This window comes from Setaria viridis, chromosome 6 (assembly GCF_005286985.2).
Source record: "Setaria viridis chromosome 6, Setaria_viridis_v4.0, whole genome shotgun sequence".
NCBI classification, from domain to species: Eukaryota; Viridiplantae; Streptophyta; class Magnoliopsida; order Poales; family Poaceae; genus Setaria; species Setaria viridis.
The window spans coordinates 3,238,080-3,255,896 of NC_048268.2; the positions used below are offsets into that span (position 1 = coordinate 3,238,080).

Here is a 17,817-nt window from a genome sequence, read left to right on the forward strand (position 1 = left end):
TATTAGCATCAAAACATCTGATGTGACAGGGTTAAAGTTTAGCCCCTGGTATCCAAACGCCTTGGAACGATGCCCCCACATAGCAGGATGCATTATTAATGCTAGCAGGGCATTCACATGCTGGGCACATGATGCTGTGCGTGCTAACACTTTGTGATGCAAAGCCTTTACCATGCTACAACAAATTTTTGGTAATATGCTATGTTGAAGCATAAATTTGGATGTGCTAAAATTGTAGCACATGCAAGAACCCTTTTGGTTCTCCTGCTTGAAAAACATTGCTGATGCATGTGCCGGACATTGTGATATGAATGCACGATCGCATTGCATATCACGCATTAAGGTCAAATGATTTCCTGTGACTCTCGTTCATTGCAAGCATGATTGCTCGTATAATATACATTGCATCGTTCCATATCTTGTCCTTCTGATTTGAATTTACTGTTAGTACCGCCACAACGTGTTGAAACAAAAAAAAAATATATTAAAATGTTCTCTTTATGAATCCATTAAGGTCAAAATGATTTCCTGCGACTCTAGCTCGTTCATTGCAAGCATGATTGCTCGTATAAAATACATTGCATCATTCCATATCTTGTCCTTCTGATTCAAATTTACTGTTAGTACCGCGACAAATGTGTCGAAACAAAAAAAAATATCAAAAAGTTCTCTTTAGGAATCCTCTATACATGTTTATCTCAATGATCTCTGGGAAGGGTTATTAAAATTGAAGTAGACCATCTAATCTCTTTCCTACCATTATACAAACACATGTATATTGTATATAAAAAAATACTAACATGGTTCCTCCTCTTCATGCAGTTGCTCCACTGTCCAATGAATAGTAATACACCAGAACTTACACCCCGTTCAATCGGGTGCGTCGGATCTCGATCGGACGGCTCATCCCGGCGCCGTACCTCCGTTACCGCAGCAATTAATTTCCTCCCAGAAACTACAGAAAGAGCGAAGGCGGAGCCGAAACGAAAAGAATCGCGGAAACGCGATCCTCGCCGTAAATCGCCGACCCCGTCTTCCTCCCCGCTTCCGCTCCCACCCCTACCACCACATGCCTCGGCCTCCCTCTCGCCGTCGCCGCCACCCCAAACCCTAGCCACCCCCCACCCCCCACAACCCGAGACCCCTAGATCCTGCCCCCGCCCGATGGCGGGCGCCCCCGCGGCGGGCCAGGTCGTGGAGCGGTTCCGCGCGCGGCTGCGCGAGGAGGCGGGCGGCGCCGGGGGCGAGCCGGGCGCCGCCGCGGTGGTGCGCGTGTACGCGGAGGCGCTCCGGGAGCTCACCTTCAACTGCAAGCCGGTCATCACCGAGCTCACCATCATCGCGGGGCAGCACGCCGCGCTCGCCGCCAGGGGCATCGCCGACGCCGTCTGCGCCCGCGTCGCCGAGGTCGGTTTCCTGCTCCTTTTGCTCTGCTCCTCCTGGGATAGTTGCTCTTTTTTTGTTGGGGTTGGCTGCGAGGAAGCTTGGGTTTTGGGTGCTGCGTAGTCTGTGGTATGTCAAGTCTCGCCGTGTGGTAGCTAGGGTTTGGGGATTGGTGTGCTTGTGGTGGAAGTCGACAAATTCCGTGAAATTGATGGAGTACCTTCTGCTCATAGCTTTTGTAATAGCTGCATTCGGTAGAGATTTGTTCCCCTTTGGAGGAAGCGATGTACAAATAATCCAGTCTGTCACTCTGCTTGCTGTACCTGTTTCATACACTTGTGTTTAGCAACCGGTGTGGAGTTTTCTTAGGTTGGATTGAATTAATGGAGCTTATGTGTATGAGGTTTATTTCTCTTGAACTTTCTGCGTAGTACAATTGGGGAACCGACTTTCACATGTTGGGATATGTAGCAACTGAGTAAAAATAGGTGTCTGCGCACTGAAGTTGCAAATAGCTGTCACTACAATTTGATAACTGCCGTTTGAGAGGCGAAATTTTAGGAGGCTTAGGCTGTAATATATGAATGTGTTGCACTGATTTCTCCATGGAATTACAATAAAACGAGTTCATTTTTTGGGTTATTGGTTGCACATTGAGTCAGTTACTTGTTTTCTTGTTCTGTCGTCGATTTGGTTTTATTTAGAAATATTTTGTAATAGGCTGTTTTGCTGCTTTTCTTGAAGATGAGAGTCAACATCTTTAATTTTAAATGGAAATAATCCTAAGATAGTAAGCTACCAGGGTGCCCTGCACTTTTTTTTCTTTCTGAACCTGTTGGCTATTTGAGACTCTTCAATTCACTTTTTTTCTTTCTCGCATGATGCATTTTAATAAAGTGCCTATACTTTCAAGGTTCTTTTTCATTTATTCTGCGATATTCTTGCAGGTGCCACCTGACCAGATATTACCATCTTTGTATCTGCTAGATAGTATTGTGAAGAACATAGGGCGCGAATATGTAGACCGTTTTGCCGCAAGGTTGCAGAAGGTATTTGTTGATGCATACTGTAGAGTTCATCCCAGCCAGTATGCTTCAATGCGGCGCCTCTTTCGTACCTGGTGGCCAGTGTTTCCTTCTTCTGTGCTTCGTGGCATCGAGGACGACCTTCAATTTTCTCCCTCACAGGAAAAGCGTCCTGCCATAGCGACAAATCCACATCAATCAGAGTCTCTATCTCCTAGGCCCTCTCATGGCATACATGTAAATCCCAAGTATCTGGAAGCACAACAAAAATTGAAGCAGGCCAATGTGGTAAGATTTTTTGTTAATACAAAGTATAGACAGTAGAATTACTGGTGTGTTTGCTGTTGTGATTCAAGTTTGATAATTTTAGACTAACGGAGAAATGTATGACACAGTGTATTACTGTAGTATATTGTTGCACAACATGGTGTATTCTGTCAGTTGTTATGCTTTAGTTAATTTTATTTTAACTTGATTGTTGATGTTGATATTTGTCCTCTATATTTCCTTAAATTCAGATGCATCAGCCTGCCGTTCGTGGCACTAGGCAAATGGCTGATGTGGAGGAGGATCTGATAAATGGATTAACATCGAACGGCTTGCGAGGACGTCCTTCAATGTTTCAGGTATTGAGAGCACATCTGCTTTGGTTGCTCCTTGTCATTCTTATGACTAGTCTCCTGTATCCTATTCCAAGTCTGTCTTCCACACCTCCGTATACTTTATGGCACATAATAATACTGGCTTGGAAAAAGAAACTGTCTTCTGTTTGTTTTACTCTCCTGATTGGTTGACAAAGGGAAACCTTTCCTTTATATTTTTGGGGAATGCTATATTTATTTTAAGACTCTAGCATGCTTACCTACTCTGCCTCTGTACCAAGTCTTCAAGAGTTCCTACCAATTCTTATACCTGATTTAGTATTGCAAGTTTGCTCTTAAACAACCAAACTTATCTAAATGACTTCGTAGATTGCTTGAGACAATGTTGGGTGCTTTATTTTTTCTAAGGTTAAACAAAACCCAAGTACTTCAATATGATAATAAAACTGCTCATTTTTTTTTGGTTTTATTCTAAGCTATATTGTAGCACGCGCCTTTTACTTTATGATGACTCATACTCTGTGTTCGGAATCATATGGGCAGAAATCTACTGTGCAGTATGCTGATGATCCTGATCAACAAGATACACTCCGATCTCTTGCTGGAACAATAAGGGCAACATCACCACATCTGTTGAGTGCACATCCATCTGATGCCATTCTAGATGGGCCATTAGACACTTCAAGGAGAAACCTGTCCAGGTCGCCACCTCTTGATGTGTTCCCTAGGAATGCGTCCCCCAAGAGAGTGCTAGAGAGGCTACCACCATCTCGTTCTATATTGGGACCTGATCCCAGAAGATTGCCTGATCGGAATGGCAGGTCGAGATGGACCTTCGACGATGGTGCACGGCGGCCTACAATCAGCATGCTTGATGAAGAGTACAGGAAGCAAAGTGCAAGAGAACTTATTGACGCTTATGGGAATTCTCAAGGCCGAGATGCTGATGAAAGAGTTTCTAAAATGCAGCGCCTGGATTCAAATGGGATGGCTAGTGCACGAAATTGGCTCACTTCAGAGGAAGAAGAGTATTCTTGGGAGGACATGAGTCCAACTTTGACTGATCGAATCAGAAGCAGCGTGCCATCATTTCCTCCTGGAACCATGAGAGCTGGATTTCCTGGGGCAAAAGCAGGGTTACTGGAATCTGATATTGGGAGGCACAATTTTCCAAGCCAAGCTCCTCGATCATCGGTTGATGGCCCACCATTAAATCTTGAAGATAGGATTACTGCTGCAAGTGTATGATTGCCTCATCTTTCTTTAATTATAGTGGATAGATACATTAGCATAACGCCTTATGTGCCTTTCATCATTCTGCCAGTTTACGAATAATTTTTTATCTTTTATACCCTTCATTTATTATAGGCTTCCTTGCTCTTAAAAAAGTTAGTCTCCAGTACACAAGTTGGATTGCTGATTTTAATTTGATATATTTGTAAAAAAAACATTGTTCTAAAAGGTAGCTGCCTTGGTGCTGCGTGCCAACTAGCCATGCTTTTCCCATCATTAGTACCTTCAGCTGGGCTGCTGCCTAGATGCATGATGAGCTAGTTGTGATCTGCTGGCAGCCATGGCCACCAGAAGAGGAGCAGAGGTAGTAATGAGGAGGAGCCGGCAAAGGACCGGCAAGAACATGACTTTATGTGCCCCATTCTTCATTCCTCTCCCCATCATCTCCTTAACTAGGTCACATGTCACACGCCCCCTGTATTCCTCTTCCCGTTCTGCCTTCCTAGAGCCTAGTGCCTAGTGCCTTTTAGAACAATGCAATATCAGATTTACTCATAAGCTTCAGTTGGCTAATCTAGGTGCACAAAAAGGTATTCTTGCCAAATTTCGAAAGATTTAACCACATGTATCATGTGGCCATCCTTCTTGACTGAAAGGAATGGCCATAGTCTCTGTGTATACTGATTATTGCCGTGTTATGTACTTGGGAAAAAAATCTGTGAAAAATTAGTCAGAAAACAATTTTGTGCCATCACATGCATGTGTTAGGGAAGCAACTTCCCCATCATATTTTTTTGGCAGTTTACTCCTTTTATTTCACATTTGATGTTAATAATGTCTGCCCTCAGTTGTGCATAGATTTCAGAAGTTTTTAAAAATGCATGCACCATGAGGAGGATGATCCGACAAGCTCTTGGTCTTCCAGCCTTAGATGTTTTTGGACACTGTTCATTCTTTCACCACCTTTTTGGCTTATTATGTTTGTGTTTAACTATAAAATTTCCAACATTTTTATCGATGCATCAAATGTAATTCATATGCAGACTTGTTCACCTGTCAATGTTTTATTTGCATGGATCTACTCTTAACACCTATTGACAAATTTGTCATTTTTTTCCCTTTGCAGCATGCTAACATGCCTACTAGTAGGAGACATCCTAGCAATTTTGGTGTTCAGAATGGAGCTCTTTTGGAGTACCAGAGTTCTGAGCATACCCTCAATCATGGGAGAACTGCTACCATGCAAGCTCCACCTTGGCAGCAGCCTACTGGTCTGCCATTACGAGTACAAGCACCTGAACATCCATCAGTACTTGATAGAATACCACTGCCTGCTGACGGTGAAATGCCAGTCAAGAGACTAGAGATCGGTGGTATATACAATGCTTTGAGTGCAGATATACCTTTGGTGGAGAAGCACAGGCCGTTAACTGCTGCTGCCCCAATAGAATGGCCTCCTCTTCATCATACTCAGTCGCAAACTTTAGTACCAATTCCACCTGATACAAAACATGTTAGAAATGCAGCAGATAGTCTAGAAATTAGGCCATTTGTTAGTCAAGGAGCCAGTTCATCTGTATTTGTTCCACGGCATCAATATGATGCCTTGGATCGGAAAACACTAAGTACCGGTAGCTTAGCTCAACCACCATATCAGCACCAAGATTTGTTGCCATCAAGTCAACAGAATCAAGGTGCAGTTTTGGGAAACCAAGCACAGCCTCATCATCCTCAACAGTTTCATCCCCATTCCCATCCCCACCATCAGGAGGCTTTTAGAGGCTTTGGCCCGGGCATGTCTATATCCCCGTTCCCAGGACAAGGGGGTAGTGCAGCATTGCCACCAGTTTCACTTCTGCCCAGCTCTTTTTCTGGTCCACCTGCTGTGCCACCATATGGCATGCCGTCTGCGTCCAGTTTTCCTAGGCCACCACTACCTCCCGGACCGCCACCTGGTTCGCTGCAGATTGGTTCATCATCATCACAAGTTGGTGGCCCTCAACCATTTGTGTCTGGACTATTGAGTAACCTTATGCGGCAAGGTGTAATTACATTGGGACCACATAGCCAACCTCAGGTACTTCTCATGCATTCGTGCACCTTATTGCTGGTATATAGTATTGTTCTGTTAATATGCTTGATGTTAATTGAATGGTGTACGTTGTGAATCTTTTCCTGTAGGACTCAATTGGAGTTGACTTCAATATAGACCTCAAGGTACGGAATGATTCTGTCATCAATGCTTTGTATCAGGATCTTTCAAGACAGTGCAAAACTTGTGGCCTTCGGTTCAAATGCCAAGAGGAGCATCGTGCTCACATGGACTGGCATGTTACAAAAAACAGAAATTCAAAGAACCGTAAGCAATCTTCACGTAAATATTTTGTCACTGCGGAGGAATGGTTAAGAGCAGCAGAAACAGTTGGAAACGATGGGGTTCCCGCTTTTGTGCCCTCAGACCCAGTCCCAGACAGCAAGGAAGAGAAAGAAATGGCTGTTCCTGCGGATGAGGAGCAGACAGCTTGTGCATTATGTCATGAACCATTTGAAGATTTCTACAGTGATGAGACTGAAGAGTGGATGTACAAAGGTGCAGTTTACATGAATGCACCAGATGGTAATATTGATGGTTTGGAAAGGTCACAGTTGGGACCTATTGTCCATGCTAAATGTCGATCTGGGCCCAGCAGTACTTCTTAGGATGGGCATAGCTGGTGAGTATCTGTAGATTTCATTGTGCTATAATTAACGTATGCAAACTTTTACATATGTCTTGAGTTTAACCTCACTGGAGTCAGGGGAGATTATCTCCTTGCTGATTTGGCTATTTGCAACATGTTTCAGCTATGGTTATATGAAACTTCATGATGATATCTGATTAAATAAGAATGCTGGATATGGATATGCAATGTTTTCGTTCATGATAATTATAGTTTGCGTTCAATGCTCTATCAGATGAAGATACTCCTGCTGTGCGAGTTAATGTTTGCGGTTTTTATTTGTTTTTATGTATGTGATATTCTTTTAACTTCTATGGTACATGTTGACTATTGTTACCATGCTTTTTCCTTTTTATATTTGGGAGCCATTCTTTTTTGTGTCCATTAGAAAGTTGTTGCTGAACCCCGCAGATCCATCATATGGATTTTCCGAATTTCCAGTTCTACTAGTATACTTAATAAAATGATCTTTCAATTGCTCCATCTATGTAAAATAGAAATGTGAACATATGCTTGTTTAAGTGTTGTTATTTAAACAGTGCAAACCCACAACTCTATACATATATCATTTAATTTGATCTGATGATGATTTGCACAAGTCATATTTTCATAGCATGGCTATGCTGTTAATATTTCTCAACTTTTGATATCTAGTATCTAGGGTGGATAGAAGCTTAAGCAGGCTTTGGTCTAATCTCTACCTAATATTAAAGTGCGGTTGTTTCTTCCAACCGTCCAGGTTGTTTTGCAAAAAAGTCCCTCAACTTTTTCATAATCAACCCGCAGTCTTTGGAATATGTCTTGATGATTTTGCAAAAAGGTCCCCAGATTCTTCGAGGCGAGAAAATGTGCGTTGGATGGGAAGCAGACAAGGGGACGCGGATGATGTAGAAAAGAAATCCAAGGGCTTGGATTCATTATCGGCGGGACAACAAAGTGGAGAAGCACCTGACGTACGTATGGAGTTTTGTCGCCTCCTTAGTTTTATTAGTAGTAGATTGTTCAGCTGGGGAGGCGGGCAGGACTCGCGGGGTCGATGAGATTCACAACTATCAGGGCGGTTAACGGATCGGCCATCTGGAAGAGAAATTCCCAATGATTAGCGCATGCAGTTTGGTGAGATCTGCAGATAAAGTAAGAGGCATTGCTGGTAACCTGAGTCATTGGGTTCGAAAACCATCGCGATGTTTCGGGCGTTCATCTTGTTGTGGCTTTCATGCTCTACTACATCGGCCATCAGATTAATAGCCCAATCAAGTAGTGCTGCTTCCACTGGTGGTAACATAGAAGCAAGGAGGGCACACTTAGAAGGGAGGTGGATGGAAACGAGAAGAAGAGGAGAACGCACTCCTGCTCATGGCGGCTAGAGGCGTTGTGGCCTTGCGCTTGATGCGGGAATGAGGCTAGGCACGGGGAGGACGAGCGCTTACCTGGGCGACGGTGAGGACGGCAAGATGTGCAGCGCTTGGGTGACGGGGAGGATGGGGCAAGATGCGGGTGGTGCCGATGGACGAAGAGGTAGCGACTGGCTGGATGATAATGAGTACAGGGGAAATCGAATGAATATGTTAAGCGGTGAATTTTTTTTATTTCCATGTGGGTCCTACTTAATAAACATATGGCATCAAACCACCCACACATATCTTCTACTACTACACTTGCAAAGAGAGGATTACTAGGGACAACGCACCAACATATTGTGAAGTGAAACCAACATATTAGGAACAAACGAATAATAAAGTGAGAGCAAGTAAGGACCTGTAGCAACGCACGGGCATTTCGGCTAGTTTAGAAAAAAGGGGGGATAATCACCCATCATGCATCACTAACCTGCAAACTATAATGCCTACCAATCAGAGATTCAGAGAATACTAGTAGCGTTTCTATTTCATTTTGCCATATCCTGTGGCCTTGGTGCAAGCTTTCGCTGTACAATAATAGAATTTAGTTATTTGCTGGAATACTAGTTGCAACAATTTTATTCTGCTATGGCTTCAGAAAGGATCCTTTCATGCTACTTGCTGTAATAGGAAGATGAAGTGTTTTTTATAAAGCCTCCAGTGAGCGTTGCCTGCTGGATTGTCCTGAAGAGTGTATGATCCTACGAAGTGGGGTTCATTGGTTTGCTCCTTTTGCAATAGTTATGGTTGCTTTAAAATGTATATGCTTGTTGTAACAAATCATGAAACTTGCCGCCATCTAATGGTTAATGAAAAAATCCCTTTGAAGCGCATCATAAAAGATATAGCTGTGCTGATTTGCTGACTATTTCTTATCTTTATCGCAGGTTTGACTTAATAGTTCTTTTTGGATGCGGCTGTAGACATGACCTGTAAACTACCGTGAGACTCAGATTTTGGTATGATTACTTCTTTCCTATCTGGCTCACTTGACAGCCAGTGCATAGAATGTTAACGCGACAATAGTGTAAACTGTAAAATCTTTCTGTAATTCAGTGATTGAGCATCAGTAATCTACCGTACAATCACTATTGTCAAATTGTGCTTGTGCCCTATCATTTTGTCCTTCTGTAGTTGCAGAGTGCTTCATATCTAGGGTCAGGCAGCACAATTGGTGACAGGCATATATGTAACCATTGTTTCACTAGACGTGAAAAACAATATCTTTGTATTGTTCTGCTTTCTTTCCCCTTGTTAATATCTTATGCAGGATAATATCGAAGGTAGCTTACAATTTACAAAACATCGAAGGGATCATGCAAGATGACCAAGAGTTGTGGCATCTGTCTACGGCTGTCCTGAACGGCTGAAGGGACTAGATGCTATCATTGCTTTTTTTATTTTTCTTTTAGTATTTTCTTTGTAAATTGAGAACATTGTATAAAGTGTTGTGAAGATTATTCTTGGTCACTTGTATACTTCCATCTTGCTGGACATGTTTGTGCTAGATAAAATCAGATGAGAATGTTTTTAGACCTTATACTTTGTTTCGGAAGTTATGCTCAGGCAAATTGCTCTATGGAAAGTATTTTATTTTTCCAAGTTGAGGGTTGCTAATTGCTATCACTGTACTGCCGTCTGAAATGAACTGGACCGCACGACTCTGAATTTAGCTGTATCAGCAACTGTTATTTGTATCCGATGTGTTTGCCTTCCTGATGAGATGCAGGAACTGCAGGAGCTGACGTTTCAGCAAGACTATGAATGTTTGCATTCATTTTGAACAGTGTTGAGTTGTGACATTCGGTTATTTTTGCAGAGTCTGTAAAATGTGATGATCGGATCACTTGCGTCGCTTTAAAGCATTTCTGTTGAAATCATGCTGTTAGAGCCTTAGAGGACACTATTGTGGACAAAACTAAGCATACGCTGTCATGGTGTGCGAATACGATCTCCATTGATGTAATTCCTGCATTATTTATAAATTATGTGTGCTAGCATTCGAACGTGATGTTTTATGTTTGTCCGTTGCTGTGATCAGCTGTAATGGGCTTTAATTTAAGAACTAGGATTGCATTCAATCTAAGAGCTAGGACACTTGGATCTGATGGAAAGATTTCCTTCTATGATAGCAGTCGATTTTCCTCTACGATAGGTTGCGCACAAAGTTCGCTCGTCGAACCCATGTTGACAATGGGTACCGTTTTCAGAATTATCTGACTACAAAAAACTAGGACCAACAAGAAACAGAGAGATCGAAATTGCAATGTTTAAATGGCGAAAAAACTACAAGCAACAACAGGCAGGTTTTAGCCGAGGATTGGTTATGCCCGAACACCTAGATTCTACAAATCTTTGCAAATCCCCAAAAAAGAGAGGCAACAAATCTCTGTTCTCTAGCTACCAGCATGCAGGCAGGCGCCTTAGCCTGAACAACACAGCAACATCACAGACATGGCAAAGTACACAGCAGCAAATCGAAAAACCCTAAAATTATGGGAAGAGACCCAGAAACAGCATCATCTCAGCAGCATCCATTCCGTTGTAGAATCGACGGGGAAGTCAATACCCGAACCATCCCCCCTTGCATAGTGGTGACCGCCTCTTTTCCGCGACGTTTTCGCAAAGGTTTCTTGACACACTAGCAGTATGAGCACCACATGGCAAGGAGGGTCTGAGGTGCGTTCTTGACTCCCCACTGATGAATTCTCCAAGAAAATCTAGCTGCTCCTCTCCTGCAAAAGATTCAAATATCCATTTCAACATAGAAAATAATTTGAATACCGTACCCTTTGGTGCACTGATGGTCAAGCCTTCACAAGTATGAATGCAGCATTTTAGGATGATGATGATGTGGATTAACAATGGGAGGCTGTAGGTGGCGTGTACCTTGAAATCATATGGATGGCTGCTGTGGGTTGCCTTCCGCGCAGACGGCGGCCTTGATGCGGTCGACGGTGCAGGCGATGAGGCTGTTCACGGTGGCGACGGAGCCGAGCGAGAGCTTTGCGGTGGGGACAGAGTCCACCAGGATCTGGAACGCCACCGTCAGGAGGGACCCGCCGCCAGCCTCCAGGCTGCCGCTCTCTCCATGGGGAGCAGCGCCTGGTGGCCCGTCGGGGAGGATGGCGAAGCCTGAAGGCAGCAGGGCCACGTAGTCCGGGTCGCCGCCGTTGAGCACCACGTTCATCGCCACCACGTCCACCGGAGCGTACACGACGTAGGATCCCGACGCGTCGGTGCAGCTCTCCTGCAGGATCAGCATGTTGCTCTGGTTCGAGTTTGCACTCTGCATAGCACCATGAGACAAAAAGGATGATCCAGTTAATAGTGAAAAATTCATGAGCATGAATAGTAGTTAACAACGCGTTATCAGAATTCAGAAAAGCAAGCACTAGGATTAAGTGTTATGAACACTTACATTGACACGAAGAAGGGAGACGCAGTTGCCATGGTCCCGGCCGTTAGCAATGTGAGCCATTTCTTGGACGGCACCGCCGTTGGAGAGGATGTCCCACTGCAGATTCAAATTTTGACAGGAAAAGAGTATTTTAGCACTGCAGTTTCATGTGTGCCGTAGAGTAAATCAGAGATAAAGCCATCAGCAATGTGTTGTGCATATACCTCGCTGCGAGAAGTTTCATCACGGAGGAAGTCGAAGACCCTCTTGGGCGGGACGGGGAGCCAGAAGGAGGTGGCGGCGTTGAGCACAATGCCCGGCGGCCTGCCGGGGTCGTCCACGCTCTTCCTGGTCATGACACGCACGTCTTCAGCACCGCTGCCTGAGAGCGTCGTCCACTGGTGTGCAGCAGACGCCGTCACGCCACCGCAGAAGCTCGCCACCATCCGCTCCGCCAGCTTTAGCATGCTCTTCCTCCCCTCTATGCTTGTGATCACTGCAGTTTCATGGGTGCACGCAGATGTACAAGTACTAAGTTTATGCTATCTGTGTTCACCTCAGTGAATGACTTGCACTGGGTAGAGTTGGGGATGTGTACTTACCACCAAGGTCACCGTTGGGGATGTTGCTGGCCATGGCACTGGCGAGACGCTCACATTGTCGGTCAAGGGTGCCGACCCACCGTTTCGCACCGAATGCAAGCCCTGAATTCACCAAAGGCCTGTAGAGAATGTGCACTGACCTGTCATCCACCTCAACATGCTCCACCCAGGTCACCTGCATATGCACAAGAACCCATACTGATATTAACAAGAGTTTTCTGACAGGAAACACAATTGCTGGTAGACATTTGTTGAGTATGCACGCATTAAAAGAAATGCTAGTACTGCTATTACATGCAGTTGATTGAGCAAAAAAAATGGTCAAGGAGTTAGTTAACCTTTGAGTAGCCATTAGGCATTTCTTGGATCAGGCAGCCAGACGGCCTGCGCCGGCACTTCAAGACAGGGCTAGGGCGGAGGCTGTCAAGCGAGACATCCACGACAGCCCACGTCCCATCGGCATTGTTCTTGCAGTACCTCGCGAAGTAGCTCTCCCGTGTTGGCACCAGTGGTGACGGCACCTGAAACTCCATTGACATCTACAAGTTGGCAATCAACATTGTCAGTTAATCACAGAGTCTAGTACACACTTTGATCAGATAATGCACAGTGAAACAGAAATATAGTGGAAGATACACACCACTTGCAATGCACCATTATAGCTCCCTGCCACGCCAGTCGACAGCACCTCGTGCGTCGAAGCCCTCGACACAATGCTCGAGAACACTGCAGCGAATCGGTTCTGCACGCAGAAGATTGAACCACACAGATCAGCAAGCAGAGATCAATCAAACCAATATTCAGCCAATTAAAACCAACGATCAGTTTGTGCCTAGGTACTGACCGCGTCCATGAGTATCTCGACGAGGCTGTCACGAGTCATGATCACGACGGCGCCGTCCCGCGATGCCTCCGGCCGTAGACCGTACTGCCTCAGCCCGAGCCCGCCTGGGAACATCCGGCCATACTCCTCCTCGTCGAGCTGTGCCCCTGCCGCGCTCGCGCCCCACAGTGGCGCGTCCAGCCGTGCCATCCGTAGGAGCTCATCCATTGCGGCGACGGCCAGCTCCACAATCATGGGCTTGTCGGCATCCAGCTGGCCGGTCGACACGCTCCTCAGCAGCTCTCCCGTGCTGGCTCCAACGCCGAACAGGTGGTCGGCGCCGAGGCCAGACGGCTGAACGCCGAACGCGCCAACAACGTCCAGCGGGGAGCGGGCCGCGGCGGCAGCGAGCGGGCTGGAGAGCACGGGGAAGGAGACCATGGGCTTGCCGACGTGCTTGGCAGCGATTCCCGAGATCCGGTCGATCTCGTCGCGGAGGCGGGCGTTCTCGAGCCGGAGATGGTGCTCGTCGAAGGACATCTCGCCGAGGGCAGCAGGACCGCCACAGCTGGGGCACGAGGCCGTGCTGAGCGCCTCCTTGTACCTCAAGTTCTCAGCGCGTAGCTTGTCGTTATCTGCGCGCAGCTGCGCATTCTCCTGCCGCTCGTGCTGGTTCTGCACACACCCAAAATCACATTGACACGATCAATTACATGTATACTTGCACAGCACATACGTTCATTCCATTTTCATTTTCATGCATGCCATGGTATCATATGATGCAGTTCAGAATATGCTAGTAGCTCTGTTCACTTGTGATATGCGTGTTGTCAGGTCATGATCCACAAATATCCACAAATTTGCACATATGGATTGAACTTTGACCAAATGAAATTCATTTTTTCTAATCCCATATAATGTCATGGAATCCACTTAATTTCAATCAAGTCAAAATGAAAAAGGGAGACAATTCTACATTGCAAGAATCCATGGAAGGGGAGAAATAAAAATAATACGAGAATAAAAGAACAATGTATCTAGTGTTGTAGTAGAGCTTGCCTTCATCTGTGTGCGCTTGTTCTGGAACCAAAACTTGACCTGCAGTGGCTCGAGGCCAAGCTCCCGGCTCAGCTCCTTCCGCTGCTTGTCATCTGGGTGCGGGCACTCCTTAAAGAACCTAATCAATCACAATTCAAAACGCCCCAAACAATCAGATATGAAACATTATCTAGAAAAATAAGCCTTTCAAATGGTGCTCAAAGGAAGAAGAGTTGAGTCACGGTTATTACGCTTCCATTTCTTGGATCTGGTGTTGGGTGTGGCGGTGATACCGCTTCTTCTTGTTCGGCCGCTGGTTGGGGTCTTCCTGGCCGTCATCGCCAGAGGTGCCATCGGGGTTCTCGCTGCACGACTTGCTCTCAAACTCATCTGCCAGTGTGTCGGAGCGGCCATGGATGATGTTGTCGCCGCTGTCCACTGCACCAGCTGGGATCTGATCAAAGAGTTGCTGCTGGAACGCTTGCTGCAGGTGATGGCTGTCTAGCAGGTCAGTCTGCAACCAAAATTATAAGATAGAGTTATTAGAGAGTTTAAGATTATATGAATAATTTGAAAATTATATAAATAAACTGAGGAGGGAGAACATAAATGAGGAGATGATACTGGGGATTACATAAAGTAAATGAAATATTAAATACGAACAGGACATTAAATAAAAAAATCATTTGGAGCAGTACAACTTTGAATCAGAATAAAGATGAATGCACAAACTATTTGCTAACATGTTGAATTCTTTTGTTATGCTGTGGGCGTGTGAAAGACAAGCTGCCTCCATTCAAAATGAAAAGATAGCTAGGAATTTTTCTTCTTTTAAATGGATGCAAATAAATTAAAAAGGATGAAAAATAAGCACAAAATTCTCTATTACATAGCGCGTAAGATGATCATTTCATTTCTCCTTATTTTTCAGAAACAAAATACGTGTGCAGGATCAAGAAAAAGATAAACAGCTGCACCTATAAGTATGCTAATGGCTATACACCCCATGAGATCAACTAGGAGCTGCATCTAGTCTTCTTCCTCCTACCAGTACCACCCAGCTTACATTAAATAGCAGATTAACTGGTCAGTATCCTTGAATGTGCCGCCCATCAATACATCGATACATGTACAGCCTACCGTTTCACATCGAAATTAATCGAGGAAAAGATATGCACAAGCATGAACATTAAAGAACAAGACACCAAAATACTTGTAGCAAGGACAAAAAAAAGAAAGAAGAAGAAACAGTCGAACACAAGAAGAAGATCTTCCCTCGCTTTGTTTTAAGAGAGGCACTGGCAAAGCTAGGAGAAGCAAAACAGAAAACACTTGCTGCTCAGACACTGATCCCTGCACACTCCAAAAGATCTCTCACTGGAATCACCTGGTTCAGAGACAGCGCCGACGAGGACCCATACGCCACTCCATTCCGGCCGATCATCGCCGGCATGCGCCTCGCCGGCGTCATGAACGATGGCAGCCCGCTCCTAGTACCTCCTCCCAAGCCCTAGCTCGTGCCCTCTACCAGCTCTCATTCTGCATAAAAAAGAAGGAAAAAAAGATGCATGTTACATATATATACATATATATATCTCTGCTGTCCGCCCAAGTCAACCAGGATAGAACGACAGAAGTAAGCGGTAGCCCAAAAATGTCCACGGATTACTGGCTTACACGCCACGTAACAGCAGATCTAGGGCACGCGCACGCAAGAGCTCCCGAGCCAAGAACTCGGCGAGGAGGAAGCCCGGATAGGCCGCGAGAGATCTGAGACAGGCGATCTGTACCTCCGATCCCTGCTTCTTGCGATGCCATGTGAAGAAGAATCGTCTGGCGGCGATATCGCATGCGAGAAGATGCGGAAACGAGCGCTCTCCGTGGACGCAGCTGGCTAGCAGGAGCTTGACGAAAGCGCGTGGAGAGATCTCGCCGCCATGGGAGGGGGAGGGAGGAAGGGGAACGGCCGATGGGAGAATGTGGAGATGGGGAGGAGGGGAGGAAGGAGTTATTGCGAGCTGGGCAGTGGAGAGCGGATGGGTGCAAACGCATTTATTGGGAGAGGGTGCAGCGTTATTGCTGAGGCAGCGCGAGGAGAGAGAGAGAGAGAGTCCATGGAGGAGAGAGAGAGAGAGGTAACATTTTCCATGGAGGAGAGAGAGACGACAGAGATGGAGAGCGAGCGAGCGAGCGAGCGAGAGAGAGAGAGAGGGGTGGCACTGGTAACGTACACGGTGACAGCTTACTACGACTTCATGAGTGACCTGTTTTTTCCTCTGGAACTTTGGCTACTGCCAGATTTACAGTGCTGCAGCCTAGCTGTGCTTTAAAAAATTGGAGGCAGGCATTGAAAGTTTTGAAACCTGACGCCGGTCATGTTGTTCATGTGAGTGCAGAGGCATGGCGCCTCAGGAGGCAAATTGTGAGAATTATTCTTCGAATTTCAACCGTGTTTTTTCTTTTAGTTCAATATGTCAGGGAGAAAAGAAATTTGATCTTTGAAGTGCTAATATGCCATGCCTACTAGAAACTAGCTTGGTTTTTATAGTTTATCAATATTTTCTTAGAATACACATAACTTATTTTTAAAAACTATTCACCTGGAGCTTTACTTCCAATGCAACACATACGTCTTGTCACCTAGAGACGTTTAGCTGCAAAGTCTTCACCACTCACCGTACCTGCGGTTGACAATGGACAAGATCATGAGGTGGACAACACTGTCCTCTGCTCACAACCACAACGCATACATCTTCCGCATTCAACTATTTCCTAAAAGCATTGATTTTAACTCAAATAAAATATAACAGTATAATTTATAGTCTAACGAAAATGGTTGAAAACTTTCATATCAAAGTAGTGAAATTTTCAGTGTGGGTTTGAGGCTCCAGTTAATAATTCCTCAACTCAAATAATGAAATAATTTCCAAATCAAAAGGCTAGCTTTACATCTTGGTATGCATCCTCGGACCTATATGCCAATTTTGGCTAAGTCGGGCGCAATTAGGGTTAGGTGGAAATAGAGGAGGAAGCCACTCTAGATAAAATTGTAAGAAGAAATATATAACCAATGAAACAGCCAAAAATGGTTAGGACATAGGGAATCTTTCTACGTGTGTAACTGCATGAATAGAGAAAAAGTGCAAGGTGGAAACTGATATATACGCTCTCTAAGTGGCAAAAAAGCCAATTAATGGGTGGGTCATGACCGACCTCCCATCGGAGGTACATATGTGCATCACGCTTGTGAGAAGCAATTAAATTAGCAAAAAGTGCTAATTCAATTTAAACTCATCCATATTTTTATGGCATAAGCTAATATAATTAACCTTCATTCATTAAACATCCACCTATATATTTCATCTTGATGTGATTTGGCAACTCAGATGTCGCATGACCATCAGTTTGGTGGTTGACAATATTTATGAAGCAAAGGGACTTAAAGGACTAAAGTCCAAAATTTTGTAGCTTCATTTCCCCCCTACGTGGAGTTAATTTTTGATGTTTGCGTCCTGGGATTCATTTAAATTGAGTGTACCTTGATCCGTACTGAAGACCTGTAAATTCAATATACGTGAGACAAGCGTTGAA

General features: G+C 44.9%; 2 protein-coding genes across 4 annotated transcripts; one reads left to right on the forward strand and one right to left on the reverse strand.

The window, feature by feature from the left end:
• Positions 1-1,000: 1,000 nt before the first annotated feature.
• LOC117861214 (polyadenylation and cleavage factor homolog 4) lies at positions 1,001-9,903 on the forward strand. 3 transcript variants are annotated; one of them, XR_004641721.2, is made up of 8 exons: positions 1,001-1,407; positions 2,331-2,696; positions 2,927-3,034; positions 3,554-4,252; positions 5,370-6,320; positions 6,425-6,957; positions 7,784-7,916; positions 9,251-9,903. XR_004641721.2 is itself a non-coding variant. In XM_034744735.2 (7 exons), the coding sequence occupies exons 1-6, from the start codon at positions 1,165-1,167 to the stop codon at positions 6,941-6,943; spliced, it is 2,886 nt and encodes a 961-aa protein (XP_034600626.1). In that variant the 5' UTR covers positions 1,003-1,164; the 3' UTR covers positions 6,944-6,957; positions 9,251-9,903. The 3 variants fall into 3 exon arrangements, 1 of the variants encoding a protein (XP_034600626.1); XR_004641722.2 differs by having other exon boundaries at positions 7,792-7,916; XM_034744735.2 differs by lacking the exon at positions 7,784-7,916 and having other exon boundaries at positions 1,003-1,407.
• A 713-nt stretch (positions 9,904-10,616) lies between these two features.
• On the reverse strand, positions 10,617-16,277 carry LOC117861215 (homeobox-leucine zipper protein ROC1). The gene is made up of 12 exons (XM_034744737.2): positions 16,017-16,277; positions 15,614-15,765; positions 14,478-14,740; positions 14,248-14,365; positions 13,210-13,863; positions 13,006-13,107; positions 12,704-12,904; positions 12,366-12,540; positions 11,988-12,259; positions 11,785-11,880; positions 11,253-11,652; positions 10,617-11,098 (listed from the first exon to the last, which is right to left on the reverse strand). The coding sequence occupies exons 2-11, from the start codon at positions 15,695-15,697 to the stop codon at positions 11,260-11,262; spliced, it is 2,358 nt and encodes a 785-aa protein (XP_034600628.1). The 5' UTR covers positions 15,698-15,765; positions 16,017-16,277; the 3' UTR covers positions 10,617-11,098; positions 11,253-11,259.
• Positions 16,278-17,817: the final 1,540 nt, after the last annotated feature.